Source organism: Macrobrachium nipponense, chromosome 6 (assembly GCF_015104395.2).
Source record: "Macrobrachium nipponense isolate FS-2020 chromosome 6, ASM1510439v2, whole genome shotgun sequence".
In the NCBI taxonomy this organism is placed as follows: Eukaryota; Metazoa; Arthropoda; class Malacostraca; order Decapoda; family Palaemonidae; genus Macrobrachium; species Macrobrachium nipponense.
The window spans coordinates 47,786,876-47,807,014 of NC_061108.1; the positions used below are offsets into that span (position 1 = coordinate 47,786,876).

At 34.4% G+C, this 20,139-nt stretch overlaps 1 protein-coding gene across 1 annotated transcript in view; it reads right to left on the reverse strand.

Annotated features, from left to right (window-relative positions):
* The window catches only part of LOC135216513 (uncharacterized), a 25,778-nt gene extending 10,736 nt beyond the window's left edge, over nucleotides 1-15,042 (reverse strand). The window contains exon 1 of the mRNA XM_064251885.1: nucleotides 14,998-15,042. Coding sequence (XP_064107955.1) covers nucleotides 14,998-15,042 — 45 coding nt within the window. The remainder of the gene's footprint in view (nucleotides 1-14,997) is intronic.
* Between the last annotated feature and the right edge of the window lie 5,097 nt (nucleotides 15,043-20,139).

The window sequence follows — 20,139 nt, forward strand, 5'->3', positions numbered from 1 at the left end:
ATATCGAAAACAGGAGTAGGTCGTATAACCAATTCTACTGTACCATGGAATTTTGTCTTCAAGTTTTATGGACTAAAATAAATATGCATACGAAATTAACGGGAAATTACAAGGAGGGAGAATAAAGAGAGTAGGAGACAGATGTAGTATTCACATGCTTGCATATATCATAAGAGTAAAGGGGTAGAGTAGAAAACCAGACAGATATTTATATTTACAATTATAATTATCAGAGAAAAATAGCAGGGATTAAAGAAACATGAAGCATTTGCTTTGTAGAACAAAGCAAATGCTTCTTGTTCATGCAGAACAAATGACATACATAAAATAACAGAAAGCAACAATAGAGATTAAAAGTGGTTGAAATAATTTGCTGATATAGATATATATATATATATATATATTATATATATATATATATATATATATATATATATAGAGAGAGAGAAGAGAGAGAGAGAGGAGAGAGAGAGAGAGAGAGAGAGAGAGAGAGAGAGAGATTGCTCTCTAACACTTTCTGAGGTCTGTCCCTTCAAGTTAGAATTAAATGAAAGCAGTTTCTAATTATGGTGCCCTGAAACCATCGAGTTGTTTTTTCAGTCTTTAGTGTTCTTTTGGAGTTTGTATATTTTTTATGCATGTTTTCTCGCACATCTTTCCTTGCGATGACTGACGGCACTCATGGGTAATCATTCCTTTGAAGATGTGTATATAGTAAATACACGGAAGCACCTGGGAAGTTTCCTCTTACATCACCCTCATTCTGGTGTTTGCGGTAGATAAATTTCCATGGCGCTTCTCGAGTGATTTTATCGCCTAATGGAAGAGCAAATAGCATAAGAAATGGAAGAGCAAATAGCATAAGAAATGAAGACTTTACCATTAATTATTATCAGTTATTTTGAAGAACAAAAGAGACGGCTGCTTACTCGCGTGAAGGACTTTATTTATGGCTTTTGATATTAAATGTTGAAAATTTGGTCAGTGGCCAACAGCGCTTGTTTGGTTTAGGATTGCTCTGAATAATCATGCAGATGGTTTGGCAAATGGCTAATCAATATGACTTTGATTCTGACTTAATAGATAACTGGTTCTAATTCCTTAGTGCTCACATTGCCAAATAAAAGACTGATAAGTTACCTCTGTACCCAAAATGCATTAAAATCAAGTTAGTGGACGACGAAGAAGGGAAGTACTGCCAATATATTGATATCATTATCATTCAGAACGGGAAACTGCCGAAATAAATCTCATTTGGAATTCGATTAACTTGGTGATAAGGTTTCGAATTTCGATCTTAACTAGAAAATTTAGTTACGAATCCGAATGTTTTTTTTACCAAAGGAAAGATTCTCTTATAGACTGTCTATGTCAGATGGAGGACTTGCTAGAAGAAAGGTGTAGATCTAGGATGAGAATTGAGGATTTATATAACACACTGACAAACGAGATTATGCGACATCTTTAGAAAAGGTTAATTTTCAGACTCGTAATCTCTAAGATTCGTAATGGTAAAAGGTCTAATGAGGGAAATGTCGGTCAGTCATTTTCCTTGTTTGTTTGTTCATTTCCTTGCACGATTGTTCTTGGTAAGGAAATAAACAAAAGCATTAAGGAAAATAATTACCTGGCATTTCCCTCGGATTAATATACGAACAGTTTACTATACTAACTTGAAAATGAAGTTAAGATAGTTTATTCAACATAATGTATATCCGTATAGGTCAAAGATTAGATCAGATATGAATTCTACTTCAAGGCTTCTTTCGAGAATCTGGATATCTGTTTCAGGAGCTTTAAACATGAATATTAACTAATCGAGAAAACGAGGCAGCTTCAAAACGCTGAAGATGGTCATTGTGCTTTCGAGCACTTTTAACAAGGTTTTCCAACCAGTAACGTTGCAGGTTAAAGAGGAGATCAATAGGGCTGCAGCCACGTCAGGGTTTCCGCTCGCTTTCTTTTGTTTTTTGTGCTTAGTGCCACTTGGACGAAAGGCTGATGGAGTCTCACCACACTTAGCTGTTATTGATACTCAAGATTATAAGAGGACTGGTAAAAGAACTTTGGTTGCATTATGTCCCAGTATATCAACTCTGTATCTAACAGCATCTTTCGTTTGTGAATTATCTATTTGTCTGTGTATGTACGTATCTGTCTATCAACCATCTCTCTCCTCTCTTTCTCTGTGTGTGTATATATATATATATATATATAATATATATATATATATATATATATATATATATATATATTATTATATATTATATATGAATGTATGTATGTACACACATACATACATACTCGTAGTCTTGTAGGGAAAACGTTGACCACACCAGCGAAGTGTTCTCGGATTAGGAATATTTTGTTAAATACTGTTTTGCCTTTGTTGACATAAAAGAAATATATTATCTGCCATTTGCCACTTTAACTTGGGAATAATTTACCTACAGTGATATACAATCAACTTTCACAATTCGGCTATCAAGAGAGATTAATATGATGTCGAATCCTTCAATATACACGCACATACGTATGTGTATATAAAAGTGATAAAATGTTGCAATAAGGGAGCACCAGCCACCCACAAGTTTATTAATTACTCATAAAAAAGGCTTTCTATGTACAGTGGCCTCGAACTTTCCCAGAATCTTTCCATTTCCTTTCCAAGAAAAAGTAAAGATGGGGCAAAATGTGAGGGAAGTCTTTCCTTACTGAAACACTCTTATAACATTTTACAGAATAGGCCTATGATAAAAGCCGTCAGTATCATCTGTTGGGCGTAATTGTCTTTCCCTAGAAAGCTGGATTAAAATAAAACAAGAATAGGTTATATAAAACGTATGCTTTGAATAAAATTATGAATCGTGTGAAAGTATGAGAAATTTTCTGTTCTAGCATCATTTTGCTCTCTCGTTAACCGTATTTGAAAGAGGTAATTACAGCTGTTAATGTTATTTGAATTAGTGTTAGAAAATAGTAATTATAAGGGTGAGCACAAAAATGTAGAAATCGCAATCGGAAAGGTCCGTTGTAACTGCTGATCTCTCGGTAGAAATCAACGGTTAGTCTTAAAGGAAACCGAAGTTGTCTTTAATGTGGTTCGTTGAGGGTCTTTTAAGCCTTCTATACGAGACATGAATCCAACGAAGGGTAAACTATATCAGCCAGTCGGACGATTTTTATTGTTAGTCTGTTTATTTTAGTGCTGATTAAACTTTGTTTACTACTCGCTTACACTGACTTTCCCATTGCATTTTGCCACTTTAGTTGCAGTTACACGATGGGACATGGATGAATGTGAAGTGGTGGAAAAACGGAAAAGGGACCTTTGAGCACAAGGCCCCAAGTTTATTCATTAAGTATCCGTAGGACCTGAAAGGATGCGAAAATGGATGACTTTCAAGAACAAATTAAAAAAGACATTTCTAATCAGGAGGTTAAATCACATTACAGCTAGGTGCTGAGGAAAATTGTGGACTAGGAACGCTTCCTGCCTGATGGACATCCAAAAACCCAGACGATGCGGTGAATTTTTGTGCACGTAAGTAATTTTTGTTGTCGGCATACGCGCGCCTGAATGACTGTTGCTCTGGTTTATGCTCGATGTATTTATTTCAATTTTCCTAAATGTTAATTTTCCTTTGTTGAGTCTTCATAGCTAGGGGATGTTGTTTACTTTAAGACCTTTTAATAATTGCTTAATACAACAGTTCACCTGTATTTTGAGGTGAACAATGGTTGGCCCTTTAGAACTAAAAACGTTATTGTATTTTTATGAAAATTTTCGCGATAAAAAAGGATTTTGTGGTGAAAGTTCAGTGAGTAGTACATTTAATGTATCATCGGGAAATGTTGTGTACTAATTACCTTTGATCTTAATTTTCAGTCGGTTATTCAACATCTAACTCCATGTCTTGTAACGACCATATAAATATAGGAAATATTCTTAAAACGAAGTAAAGTTGTGTCAGTTACGTTTCATAGAGAGGTAAAATTAGTATTAATCCTACATCATAGCCTCATTGTGCATATTACAAGGCAAATATCTACCTTGTCAAGTCAGACCTGGTATGCCTGGTAGTGGGTTTGCTAGCTGGGACGAGAGAAGATGTGGATTATTATTATTGTCATTATAAGATAAACTGTAACCTTAGTTGGAAAAGCAGAGTGTTAGAAGTCCAAGGGCCTTGATAGGGAAAGCGGAAAAGCAGCCGAGTACAGGAAAGGAAAACGATAAATAAAGAATTAGTTAGGAAAAGAAATAACAAAGAAAGATAAATAAGAAAAATAACAGCAAGCTGAATAAGGAAGTAATGTTTATATATATATATATATATATATATATATATATATATATATATATATATATATATATAATTCGAGCTACAAATGTCCTTCAATATCTAATTTGCTCTACCTCGGAAATGATATATTTTCATATATGTAAACCGAAGGGGAATTTTTTAGTTGATGATAATTTCGTCCTATCGTGGGTTCGAACCACTGCCCAGCGGACAGAGAAGAAATCAGGACGTCAGTGATGTTATCGATTCGGCTAGCAAGTGAGGTTATAAGTTTATACCGATTCCGACCTAACAAATCACCGTTGAACTTCGGGCATTCGTAATTAGAATCGATATGCAACCCCCTCTACCATGTTAACAAATTCGAACGTTTGCCGAGCGTAGCCATATTATGAATCACTATCACATCACCGTGATTCATGTAATTATTCGAGCCACAAATGTCCTTTAATATCTAATTCGCTTTACCTCAGAATTAATATATTTTCATATATGCAAACCGAAGGGGAATTTTTTAGTTGATAATAATTTCGTCCTCTCGTGGGTTCGAACAACTGCCCAGCAGACAGAGAAGAAATTAGGAATTCAGTTTTGTTATCGATTCAGCGAACAAGTCAGGTTATAAGTTCATACCGACTGCGACCTAGAGCGAATTAGATATTAAAAGGACATTTGTAACTCGAATAATTTATATTAATCACGGTGATGTGTTAATTATTCATAATATGGCTACGTGGTGGCAAACGTAGAGGGGGTTGGATATTGATTCTAATAACGAATACCCGAGTTCACCAGTGATTTGTAAGGTCGGAGTCGTTATAAAGTTATAACCTCTCTTGTTGGCCGAATCGATAACTCGCTGAAGTCGTGAGTTCTTCTCTGTCCGCTGGGCGGTGATTCAAACCCACGAGAGGACGAAATTATTATCAACTAAAAAATTCCCCTTCGTTTTACATATATGAAAATATATTAATTCCGAGGTAGAGCGAATTAGATATTAAAGGACATTTGTAGCTCGAATAATTTATATGAATGACGGTGATGTGATTATTATTCACACGCACGCACACACACACACACACACACACACACACACACACATATATATATATATATATATATATATATAATATATATATATATACTATGTATATATATATATATATATATATATATATATATATATATAAATATAATATATATTTGCACTAAGTTTGAAATGGTGAAGTTCCAACCATTCAACTGCAGGGTTAGGAAGTTCACAACAGGAATAAAACCTCTATTCTAATGTTCGATGGTAAACCTCACAGAAGAAAAGGCAAGACTTAGAATATGTGCTTCTTAGTGTTACCCGGTGATTGGTATAGTCAGGGAAGATCTGATTGACGATTTTTTGTGAAATCGATGTGTGCCGGATTTGATTTTTCAAAAATAACTTTGCAATAAAAAATAATCGCCTAGAATCTTAAATAAGTTGTGCGTAGTCAAAGAAAGATTCAGCAACCATAATAGATGGGATCAGGGTAAAGAGGACATTATTTGCATAAGTATTAGGCTGGTTTTCGCGGCCAAGCCACATTTCGTATATAGAGGCTTATGAAACGTACTGGGGTAAGAATACTACGTTGGGAAACACCAGACGTTACTTTCATGTTGCCGCTATAGTATACATCTATTACTACTCTTCGCATTCTGAGTAAAAAAATTCAAAATATAATACTGAGAAATGGCTCACCAACTGCCATCTGTCTAATTTTCGAAGCAGGAGCCTCACGATTAACACGATCAAAAGAAATACTCAAAAGTCGAGGCCAGTAGCTCAAGCTTCCTGGTTTGAGTTGTTTTCATAATATTGTATACAGTGTGTATGCAGTTGGATTAAGGCCTCGAAGTTCGTGGTTATATCTGCATAGTTAACGTTTGGCGGAATATGTAATTGCGTTTACGGTCAAAATAAAAAAAGAAAAAGTTTTTTTTTTATATTGATTGGATGACTAAGACACTGAAGTGTGGTTTGAGCAATGTTATTGATTTATCAATACAGGGGGGCATTTGAATAAAAGTTTACAATAATGGGGGCCAGGGGTGCGTGATGAGCATGTGCGAATTATCTGGATCGCTCGTCTGTTGATTTTCGGTACCGTTCATGAGGCACGTAAGTAAAACGCCTTTGTTGCTCTCGATGATTCGTTTGTAGGTTCGTTGTTTTTTGGAATGTTTTTGATGTGAACATCGTCGGGGGAAGAGAGGGAGAGAGAGAGATGGGCTGTGGGGTAGGTTGCGTTCTAGTAAGCGTCTTATGGAGCGTCGAGAACTGATGACTTCCTCAACAGCACCAGGTCTCCTCTGTATGAGCGCCGGTGTTCCAGAAGGCACAAGCTCTCCCGTGACGATGTTTCAGGGCGCTTCAGCTCGCACTTTTAGAATACTTCGCCGCTTCTTTTGATGAAATAAAAGAGACGAGAGGTCTGGCTGGCACGTTTTAAACTTGTGCGGTTGGTGGTGGGGTCTGGCGGGGTGGGGGTGTAGAGATGCTCCATGGAGATGGGTGAGGAGAGTCTGGTTTCTTTGCTTTATCGAACCAGATGAGAAGGGACCTTATTCATGTGGAGACACGACCCTTTTCATGACGGGACGTAGACCTTTTCCCAACAAGGTTTAAGGACTCTCTCTCTCTCTCTCTCTCTCTCTCTCTCTCTCTCTCTCTCTCTCTCTGAGCGCCAGTACTCCGCATACATACACGGAAAACATTCCTGTAAGAAGCCACGAGATAATTGCTTCATTATTTATTACATTTTGCATGTGTTATGACTGGTTAGCTTGCTGCTACTGAGGTATGTATATGTTAATGCCCCTTTTTATTTCTAAGAGAGCAAGAAATATCTACTTGTGTGTACATATAAAGAAACTGATTGTGTATTCCTTAGATTTGTATAATGTATATAGCTTTAAGACTACGCAGTTCCATTTACCAGATAATCAGGTGTAGAAAAAGAGCACGATAGAAAGCCAGAAGGCTCAGCAGAATGTTTAATTGCTTAAGGAAACTAATGTCGACAAAACAAAGAAACAGTTGAAGAGTATATGTTGCGTTTAGTCCGGTTATGGACCTTTTAGGAAAAGGAGAGAATGTTATTGAAATTAAGATATTAATAAGTTCAAGAAGGAATTACAAGATTATCAACCTTATATAAATCTAAGGTGCACAAGTCTGTGAAAGCAAAATGTAAAAATGAAATTTTACTTGGGAGTTCGCAAATAGAGAAGCTTGTGGAAGTGAGTTCAATAGGAAAAAATTGGTTTGTCTGCAAATTAAATTTGGATAGATTTATAGAAGTACAAAGAACGGCATATATAGAGGAAGCAAAGACAAGACAAGAACAGATAAATCTTGTGTTTATAATGTGGATTTGGGTAGATAAAAGTTAGAAATGGCGACAGTGATTATTTGGAATACGATAAATGTCAAATTTAGTCTGTGAATACAAAGGTGTAGGAATTTTCAGTTTTTCAAAAACTTTGGAGGCTTGACTGGTTAAAGAGGTTTGATTTTAAACGTAGACACACACACATACATATGTATATATATATATATATATATATATATATATATATATATATATACACATACATATAATACTTGAAGCCTTATCTCATCACATGATATTTTATATTGAGAAACATTAAGCTGCAAATGTCGTTAAATATCCAATTCGCTCTGTCTCGGAAATAATACTAAAGGAAATTTATTTTAATTGTTAAGAGGTTAGTCAAGGGAGATACGATCCCCCGAAAGCAACACCATCCTTATTCAGTGACGAGTACGCTGTCATTATGTAGAGATGCATTATATATATGACTGTTTGTATGTAAAATCAGCCCATATAGAGTTTGGTCTTATGGGAAAAACGATGAGTGTATAAGCTATTAATCTAACCTTTTCGTACTCAACCGGAACTTGACTAGGGTAAAGCAGTTCAGCGAAAGGCACTTAAATTGAATAAAACTGGTGGAAGGTGGTTCATCAAGAAATGTCAAAGGATGAATAGCCAATAGTAGAGTCTTCAATGATAGTTATACACGCAATATTATAATTTAATAAAACAGGACTGTAAAATAAAATAAGTTATAATATATATTGTATCCCTTCTCAGTGGTCTGTGAAATAATTAGGCTTGTTATTTGTTACATTTGAAATAATGAGAAGATAAATACGTTTAGTTCAAACTGTTTAGCATTTTAGATTCTATTAAGGAAGAAAATATCTTTATTTGAATTTGCATCAATATAGAATCATAAAAGTGTCTCGTAGGCTGTTATCTACAAATCAAACCTATGGGGAAAATCATAAGGATAAGTATGGGAGAAGTGAGTGAAAAGGAGAACAAAGGTTTTATAAAAAATTTTCTTAGCAAAAACACAGTTCCCTGATTTTCGTTGCATTCACTAGCCTGTCATCAGAAGGATCATGGAGACTGTGTTGTTAAATTAATTTTTGCATTTCAATCTTTTTGAAAACGCCATTAAAATTAAAAAACTAGCTGATAATTAAGGTCCTTACGAAATTTTTCCCCCAAATGAACTTCATCATCGAGTATAAATTTCTTTATCGCTAGTTTTTTGTTTATAAATATCCTCATTGCAGCATTTGCAGTCTTCAGTCTTACTTCTGAAGATTTTCAAGTGCAATGAGCATTAACAATTAACCCTTTACATGGTTCAAGAAAAGAATTCCAAATGTCAAAATATCAAAAGGATTTTAGTAGTCAAGTTTCAGAAGTTTATGAATGGAATTATAAATGGTAAATTTAATCACATGGAGAGATACATCTCAATTGAGGTTTTCCCACTAATCATCACTTGAAATGTCAGACACTTTCTTGTTTACCTTTACTACAGGACCATTAGACACTGGGCAATAACACACAAGTCACTGGAGGCCTGAATTACCTATGAAAGCCTCCCCACCCCTTTTTGCTTTATTTTATCGTCTTGAAGTCCATCCAAACAATGTTGAAAATTTTCATTGTAAAAACATGCTCAAAAGAAATTGTCCCCACCAGTGTACTAAAAATGATTTTTAAATTCCTTCCATGGGTCGTAATTCATTTTATTTGTGGCACACAAGTAAGGTACTAAATGTAGGCATGAATAAACTTATTCAGTTAAAATTACCATAGGGAATAATTCCCTTTTTAATCTTAATTGATGTTTGTGTAAAGTGAAAAACACTGAACTCTGTTGTTTCATTTTCCTTGTGGGTATATTCTATTTTATATACCACGTTATTCCCGTAATGAAAGTTATATGTTACACACACACACACACACACACACACACACACACACATATATTATATATATATATATATATATATATATATATATATATATATGTGTGTGTGTGTGTGTGTATATATATATATATACACATATATATTGTGACGAAGTGCCAAGTATCTGGTTTCTACACTTACCATTCATTAATTGATACCTCACAAAAGCCAGACACCTGAACCCTCATCACAGGTACTAAATGACTGAATACTCTAAAGGCAACAGTGATCCCTGAACAACTTGCCAGTATTGCAGAAAATCAGACTAAATTCATCAAAACAGGTGTGAGGTAATCTTGTAAGTAATTAAATTAATCAAAGGGCATCACCCCATCAACAACTTTAAAAGTCTAAGTATTTCCCTGATTTCAGAAGTCTAAGTACTTCCCTGGTTCTAAGTCACTTCAAGTTAATTGAAGGAAAACAGATCACTCACCACTCTATGTTTCTACCTAACATCAATATAATCAAATGCAAATATACTGGTTAGAAATGAAAACACTTATAAAAATTTTAAATACAAAAATTTATTATTAAACTCAAAAATTTATAAGTGAAATTCACAATATCAGGGAAAATTACTGTTACTTGAAAACAAAGTAAAGTTTAATTAATTTTTGAATCAGATTAAGTATAATTAAATCAAAATTAATTTATCACAAAATTCAAGAAAATTAATTCAATCAAAACAGGTGTGAGTATAATCTTGTAAGTAATTAAAATTCCCTGATTTCAGAAGTCTAAGTACTTCCCTGGTTCTAAGTCACTTCAAGTTAATTGAAGGAAAACAGATCACTCACCACTCTATGTTTCTACCTAACATCAATATAATCAAATGCAAATATACTGTTAGAAATGAAAACACTTATACAAACTTTAAATACAAAAATTTATTATTAAACTCAAAAATTTATAAGTGAAATTCACAATATCAGGGAAAATTACTGTTACTTGAAAACAAAGTAAAGTTTAATTAATTTTTGAATCAGATTAAGTATAATTAAATCAAAATTAATTTATCACAAAATTCAAGAAAATTAATTCAATCAAAATTCAAAAGTGTTAGGCAGTAATTGAAATTTGGAAATTAACTCACAAGTGCTAAACAACAATAAAACTTGAAAAGAATTCTAAGTAAATGCAAATTAATTCACAAGTGTTAAATTAAATTAAATGGGCATCGATTAATTAATGAAAATCATTAAGTTAATTAAATTGTGAATGCAAATGAAACACAGAAAAATGTGGAAAATATCAAAAATTGCAAAAAGTATTAATCACACAGAATATAAAATAAAAAGGCACACTTCAATAAGAAAATGGACAAATGCACAAAACATAAAAATCACTTCAAATGAATAAACACAAGACACAAAAATTTGCAATGTGTAAAAGTGTAAATCTTTTCACTCAAAACATTGTAACTATTAGTTATCAGTTTTTACCAAACCTTTGTAACCATCAGTTTTTAGTTTTTACCTAAACACTGTTCCTATTAGTTATTAGTTGGAACTAATAAAAATATAGCACTACCTGTTGGGTATACCATCTCTGAAGCTTGTTTCACACTTTCACAAAACCAGGCACCGTTACACAACAATGTTTATTCAGATTCCACAAAAAACACTAAATAACACTAAATAAACTCTTAAGAAATATCAAATCTGAAATTTACAAGTTACGAGTGACCATTCAATAAGTACGTTACGTTACTTTAAAATCAAAAGTGCTATGAGAGAGAGAGAGAGAGAGAGAGAGAGAGAGAGAAGAGAGAGATGTGATCGCTTTGAGAATCTAAGTCCGAATTAATACTTTCATTTCGCACAAGAGCTGGGCAGCGGAGACGACACAAAACGTTTTGGGCAACAATTCTTTCTAGAAGCTTCGAAATCTTACGCAACTTTACATACAAAATGTGTAGTCTGCAAGTGGCACTCGGCAAAGACATACGTGTACGAGACCAGTCTGTTAAATAAAGAAACGTACTCGACTCGATCGATCAAAGCGGAAGTCCCTTATCATACGTGATGACAGAATCCCAAAACACAACGAAGACTCGAGCTCTCTTATCGAACGTGTTGACAGATTAGGAAAGCAAACGGAGATCTAGCTTTGAACGGACAAAGATATTCTCTCTCTTTCTACATTCTACGTTATATATATATATTTTTTTTATGAATTATGTTATGCGAAACCTGAACACACATTTTAAACATCCTATCTCTAAGCTATCTAGGAATCTGAAAAAAGGTTTCCAAAATCTTATACACAATATTTTATACAGTCAAAGAGGGGATATATGCATTTTGACAGTAGTAATATATAATAATATATATATATATATATAATATATATATAGTATATATATATATATATATATATATATATACATATAAAAACGTGTAACTTTTATCAGGGGAATAACGTGAAATAAAAAATAGAGCATACCCACAGGGAAACTGAAACAGTGAAGTGCAGGGTCTTTCACTTTACACAAACACCAATTAAGATTAAAAAGGCAATTATTCCCTATGGCAGTTTTAACTAAATATGTTTATTTAAACAAAATATCTAGTACACTGGTGGGGACAATTTCTTATAAGCAAGTTTTTACACTGAATATACGTCATGTATATATATTATATATATATATATATATATATATATATATATATAATATATACACATATAATATATATATATATATATATATATATATATATATATATATATATATATATATATATATACACGCATAATATATATATATACATATATATATATATATATATATATATATAATATATATAGATATATATATTATATACACGATATAATATCTATATATATTTATATATATATATATATCGGCGTATAAGTGCAAAACGTTAACATCTGAATTTATAATACCAAGGTTGGGTCTATTTCATTTGGTCTTTTTCAGCTCCAACAACTGTCGTGGGTTAGAATTCTCCTCATCTCCCGTTTGGATTCGCTGTTTAAAGAAGTAAACTTTCCGTAAACTTTCCATGAGTGTAAGGAAGTAGAGCCCTTGATGTTACGTTCTGTACGTGTAACTATACTCTGTTTCAAGTCATCTGATACCGAAAAATTATTCATTGATAGGCAGTCATAGCAACTCTGAGAGATGAGAGAAAAATGTGCGAAAGGACACGACAGAATTTCAAACGAATGCTTAGAGAGAGAGAGAGAGAGAGAGAGAGAGAGAGAGAGAGAGAGAGAGAGAGAGAGAGAGAGAGAGAGAGAGAGAGAGAGAAATGACGATGATGCTTTTGACTTAAAATAATAATAAAGGACCAGGCTCTGACTTTTTTTACGATTGATTAATTAAGAAAATTAGGTATTTTCATCTAAAATGTGTAACAAATAACTTCCCATTCCCCTTTATAAGTTAGTGCTCATCGAAAAGTTTTTAAGATTTTCAGCTCGTTTAACCTTCTCATTAGATTGCAGCCTCCATCATTGGTACCTGGGTTGAGGTAAAATCGGTGCTTCATAGAAAAACACGGTTCTAATTGCGCCTGTTTAAGTTGATTTATCTTTTATTGACAAATATATATTTTAATTAGGATTCAATTTTTTGTGTTTATACAAGGGAAGGGGGAATGTACTCTTGTAAGCTGGCCGTGAGTGCCGCCAATGCACCTCATGCTGTGCACTGTAGGCATTACTTAAGGTTGTCTGCATCGTCCCCTTGGCATAGCTGCAACCCTTTTCGCTCCCTTTGCTGTGCCTACGTTCTTATTCTTTTTCTTCCATCTTACTTTCTACCCTCTCTTAACAGTTGATTCGTAGTACAACTGTAAGGTTTTACTCCGTTACAACCTTCAAACCCTGTTAATACCTTCAAACCTTTTTACTGCCAATTTCTATCTCAGCACTGAATGACTTCTTAGGTTCAAGCGTTTGGCCTTTAGCCTAATTTCTAATTTCTGTTTTATTTTATCAGTACTAACAAATTAATAGACCACTTCTTGAAGTCAGGGCCCATGACTGTTAATATTTCAAAAGTACGAATATTTATGTAGAACAATTCTTAATGATTTCCAAAGCGAGCTTCCACGTAAAAGAATGCTAATAAATGAAAAAAAGGAGCAATGCAAGTGGCAGATAGGGCTTCAATCCAAGCAGTCTTACGTCCCATCTTGAACTTGCGAGTGTCAGCATGGTTGATAGTTTAAGAAATCAGTTCCATAGTTTGAGCGTAAAAGGAAGGAAAGACATGCCAATACGTAGCGCCCAGTATGGCAGCGTGGCGAGGCAAGTGAATGTGGATTCCGACGCCTGTGTCGGATTAAAGCTTACGAGTAGCTGTGCATATTTCCAGCTGTATTTAAACATAATTTGGGTTTTTTTAAACGTGGCTGATTAACAGGGATTCAAAGTAAATTAATGCAACCCACTGATACTGATGAACCTGTTTGGAGGTTGCCTTTATGGTTAAGTAAGCATTCAACGACACTTCTGATTGACTGTAGTGGTTAAATATAAACGCGCTATAAGTTTAAATTATTATTTATGAGACAGTATTCTGTTTCCACTTTGCCATTGCAGTAGGAAAGTGACTGGACTGGGATTCTATTGTATTTATGACTTTACAACGTTGCTCCACGTTACATATTGTACTAACATCTCTAGCAATTACCTTTGAAAAACTGGTGCTCTGAGAACATTAAAATATTTAGGATTATATTTGAGAACATATACTCAGCAAACTGGAAAATTTACATTCATAGCACAGATGTATTAAAGAGAATCTATGTGAGTGTGTTTAGTTGTGGTTGTAACATTTGACCTGTAATTCCTTCATTAGCAATAATGACGTCATATTTTAGTGAGTATTTTGCCACATTCCCTTCTCAGACGCGTCTCGGTCCTCAAATATATTAATGGTAAAAGACAACAGACCACATTTCTTCCAGTTCGGCGGAGTATATACTTCATCAATATAGCCTAGCGGTTTGTCTCTTTTCTCTGTGTCTGTCTGTCTGTCTGTGTCTCCTCAATATGTCTCTCATTCCCTAATAGTTGATATCCTATTCCCTCAGCATGTCGTTGATATTTTGATAAATCCAAAGCCACAGGAATTTTATAACTCCCATAACGCCTGTACGACATGGCCGAGATTCACGGTCAAGCCGTAAGTCCTCTCTGTCAAGACGCTCCTGTGCCTTCTAGCACTAGCAGACTCTGGGACACTTATGAAGAGCTAAGTTTAGCCTTGTACCCGGAACTGAATATCTGACCGTCCTTAGCAATCTTCCGATGATGTCAGCCCGGGCACAAGGTAAACCTTCGATCTTGAAGATGGTAAGCTTTCCTTCGAAAGCTTACCATCTTCAGGCTCGAAGGTTCACCTCGTGGGCTGACCTCAGCCATCTTCGTCTTTATTGTTTGGGCAGCTGGCGGTTCATCTTACCAAGGTCTAAGGAATTACCTGTGCCTCAAAATTCGACCGCGTTCGTCCGTGACGTCACGCATAGTATGGATGGGTGGTTGTCCTCAGTCCAGTGAAGGAGTAGCGGATGAAAGAGGTGTTCATGTGATTCTGATTTTATTTTTTGGTTTGACACTTCACTTAACTGCGCTTTTTGGTTGTAGTTCCGTAATGCGATCTTATTATCCATATGTTCCTAAAGATGAAGAATTACGAAAAAATTGATTAACCTGTGTAAGAGAAAGGATAAAATCGATGCAGATTCTTCAAGGATTTGCAGCATGCATTTTGAGTCAACATTACAATGCTGGGTTGGTAAGATCAATGTTGAGCCAGGAATACTAAATCAGTGTTAACACTTATATAATAAAGCTGGGACAATGACGGAATGAGATGGCTCGTGCTATGTCATTTGATGAAATGAATGTAGCTTATGATTGGATTTACGACAAGGGAACCGATATTCTTTGTTCGCCAAAAAGTAAAGTTCAGTGTATAATGATAAGGGGATTATTAGCTTCTTGGAAACAAGTCATTTATATATTATAAATTTGATAAGAAAATGACAAAAGATATTTTGTTTAGTTTGATAACGTAAGTAGAATCCACTGGATTTCATGTTGTTGCCATGGTTAGTGATCTTGATGCAAGTACTATTAAGTTGCATGCATCCCTAAATGCAGATATAGAAAATAAACCATATTCCACAAATCCAACTGATAATGACAGGGACATTCGTGTATTTGCAGACGTGTCACATCTGATCAAGCTTGTAAGGAATAATTTTCTAGATAAAGGATTCGAGAGAAATAATATGAATGTTAATAGTGAATGTGTCCGCGATTTAGAGACAATCTACCATCTATCTGGAAATCACATCAATGTGTCCAAAACAAAAAGAATGAAGTAAAAGTAGCAACTCAGATGATGTCTGAAACAACGGCTAAATCATTAATATTTTTTTTGGAAAAAAATGGTCTTCTTCTCTGCAAACTCTGGGGAATCACAAGCAAATTCATTGCACTGTTTGATTCTTGGTTTGATCTAAATAATTCTAGAGCAGCTCACAATAAAAAGCAGACACGAACCGCTTACGGTTTGCAGTTGATAGAACAAAATATTGTTGTTGACGGAAAATTGATTAATATTGCCGAGTCATGAATGTTTGTTGACATGATAGGTTGTTGCCATTTCAGAAAGGACCGGTTATTATCTCTTCACGATCTCTACAGAGTTTACATACAATGTTAAAAGAAAAATATGCCATATAATGACTTACAGGCTGAATCAGGATGTGTCAGAACATTTCTTTGGTTGTTTAAGACAAATGGAGGATGTTACGAACATCCATTCCCAGTTCAAGGAAAAAATGGGATAAGGGCTTATATTTTAGGAAAAGACGTCGCTTTAGTGGACAACAAATATAATTCCCAAAAAGAAAATTGGGATGTGAGTCTGCCAGAAGGTTGATTTATCAAATACTCTAGAATCTGTAGTGAGGAGGAAGCACTTGATCAAGAAATTTGCTTGTCTGCATTGCTATTTTCCATATCAGATGATCAGGATTTGATACTGTACTGATGTATATAAAAAAATAAATCCAGAGATAGATTCCAAGATTAAAATGAAAAAAAAAATCTCAAGATATATATATCATACCCTTTGGACAATGGAGATAAAGGGCCAGTCTTCCTTTTCTCTACAGTCTACACTGCTCTCGGCGTGACGTAGGATTAGCTCCGCCCACGTGCACGTGGACAGACCTCCTTTTTCCTTAGACCTTGCATCTTACTAAGTTAGGTCAAGAGCTCGTGCTGGCATAAGGCCGGCCTTATATTTAAACCAACCACCAAGAGACAGACAGCAGTGTACTCGTGACGTTTCAAGGGACTGCCCTGTTGGCCGATGGCTCTAGTGACCCAGTTGCTAAGGAAACCCAGACAGCGTGTTTATAAAGCAAGCTGCTGCAGTATCTTACGAATTCGATCTAATCTCCCTCACTCAAAGTCTTTTTAGTAGCTTATCATCGTCGTTGTGACTGGATCCCCTTGAATAAATGCCATTTGACACAGCTGCCACGAAGCTAAATAATTCCCTTCAAGGACAGCACGAGGTTAAGGGTAGGGTTACTGTTGCAAGTTACAAAGCATAATGTGGTTGTGACTTTTAACCAATCCAGAGTTACCATAAAGAATTTTTTTATCATTAAACAGAGAAATTGACTTGACCATTAAAACGATTGCACTGACATCAGCCGGAATATCATTTCCTGTTGAAGTGCTCCGCTTATTTTTGCTACTTGAAAGTTCCAAGGCTAGGTATATAATCAATAGCTGCTAGTAACTGAAGAATAAGCAAAATTTCACGGAAGAAAAGAAACGATAGCCTGAAATAGAAACTTAAACATCTGAGTCTTGCCATTTTATAAACAAATTCACTCATCGACTTGCTTCTAGCTGTATCCCTTAAAGTACTGTATACATAAGTAGATTCAATAAAAAAAAATTAAAGAGTACCCCGCCAGTACAAGGATTCAACAATTGGGTTGGAGACTTTCATCCGTATTTTGGATGAAATGGTAATGATTAATAAATGAAATTTGGGGAATTAACAGGCTAATAATGTCTTGCTGCCTGAGTTATTTAAATCAAAATTATGAAGTTGTGTGTTACTTAATATCTTCCCTGTTTCCTAATATTGATGCGATGTGCGAGTCTGTTGGTACAGATGATAATTCAGTCAATACTCAAGGAGATTTCGTGAGCTCTTTTCTTTCAGTTGCTACACGTAAATCGTTTTAAACTGCGTTAACTTTGCACATGTCTGAATACGTCTAGTGAATTTGGCTCTCGAACATGAGATTACGACTAGGACAGAATTCCTGCTTGTAAATATAAAATATACATTTTTGTACAAGCCTTGCAATTTGGTTTGCCAGTCTCATTGATATATCAATTGATAGGTACTATTTCATAATTAGCAGTTCATCTAATGTTGCATAATTGTACTTAACGTAATTGAATTCCTTTGAGCATTTCTTAAAGTGTTTTTTCTCATGATTTCTTCAGGTGGTATTGTTAATTTTACCGAATAAAGATTATTTTATAGATCTTTTTCTGAACGAAGCTCTCGTAATCAAGTTTGATAGTGGTGTTTTCCTTATTCGTTTAGAAGACACTTTGGAAAGGATAGTCAGCAGAAATAAGTCAGATAAGCTTTGATTAAGTAAAATGCGTCATTATAAAGTGACACATATCTCACGGGAATTGAAATGTTTCCTAGTGTAGTGACGAGGGTAATGTCAGCTCAGAGCACCGCGGGAATTTGGCCATATCGTAACATTGGAAAACAACTCTTCACCTTTTCTGGTTTGTCTTCTTTACTTTGGGTATTGCTCCCGAACTTAAATTTTATGTACTGTTTAACTTGTTAAATCCAAGTATTTAATCATTAGTAGTCCTGTGGAATTTTACGTATAGGCGGCGGTCCGCCCATAATTCTGTAAAACATAATAGATAACAAACACACTCACAAATGTGTGTATATATATATATATATATATATATATATATATATATATATATATATATATATATATATATAATCCAAGGCGGGTCAGGGAAAGGCACTATCCATATGCATTTTATTAAAATATATGCCGACATTTCACAACTCCACATAGTTGCATTTTCTAGGCTGCAAAGCGAACATGGCAATCAATAAAACTAATAAGATCCAAATTGCATATATAATTAAATTAAAACATTCAGAATATAATTGATAAAACATTTACTATGTGGAGTTGTGAAACGTCGGCATATATTTTAATAAAATGCATATGGATAGTGCCTTTCCCTGACCCGCCTTGGATTGTTCTTCGAGCTGTTGCTCCGGAAATTGGAGTTATGTATATATATATATATATATATATATATATATATATATATATATATATATATATATATATATATATATATATATATATATATATATATATATATATATATAAATACACACACATATACATACACATACGTCAATATAAAGGGAGAGAAATATGTCCAAGTTTAGGCACGTGTCAATAGCTACGGTACTACAGTATTTCTTCTCTATAGATCTAGATGTCGTCTGTAAAGGTGTCGATAATTAGTGTGAAGCTTCATTACCGAATGGTATTCTGTTGTTATAAATTGAGCTAATTTTGTTTCGTTATCGTTTTTTATGGTGTTGGTCCTAGAAGAGTCTGCCCCAGAAAGCGAGAATATTTTTTTCCTCATGTGTTCTGTTTTGTCCTATTATTCCCTTTTGTAAATTGCATCCTTGATTATTATTGATTATGCTATCTAAGAGAATAATAAAGTAGGTGGTGTACGGTGATAGCATTGTGATGTTTTTAAGTTGCACAGTGGATATATATAATTGAAGCTTCTCATTGATAGTAATCTTAGATAAAAATAACCCCCAAAAAAAGCCTAAATGGTCATGGAAAAATAGACTTTGCAAAAGTTAAAAAAAAAAAAAAATCCCAGACACTTATCTTAATGAGTGAGAATGCCAGGTTTCCTGTGTTTTATGTAATCTAAATGCATTCTTCAGTTGTGTACCCTGAATGTCATTATTGGAGTAATAAAATTTGATGTCATCCACAAAAAGCTTTAATTTCAGTGATATATGCAGAAAAGGTTAGATCTAACACATTCCACTCGTACTCTTAATATTTCATTACGTTAACATGAATTCTAATCTAAACACACTACTTCCGTCATACATATCGTTTTGAAAAAGCTTAGGTATTATCAACTATTCCAATAGATCATGCATTATCTAGAAGTATTTCATGCACGGCTGTATCAAAAACCGCTATTAGATCAAGTAACAGCTGTCTCGTCTAATATAAATATTTGTTTTTTTATTGACCGCCTATGCGGTACAACATTAGTCCTTTCTAGGTGAATTACTATAGTTTTTCAAGAATCACATAAACTGGTATTTTGCACATAAATGGTAGTTTCTTTGAGGTCTCTATGAACACAAGCTCA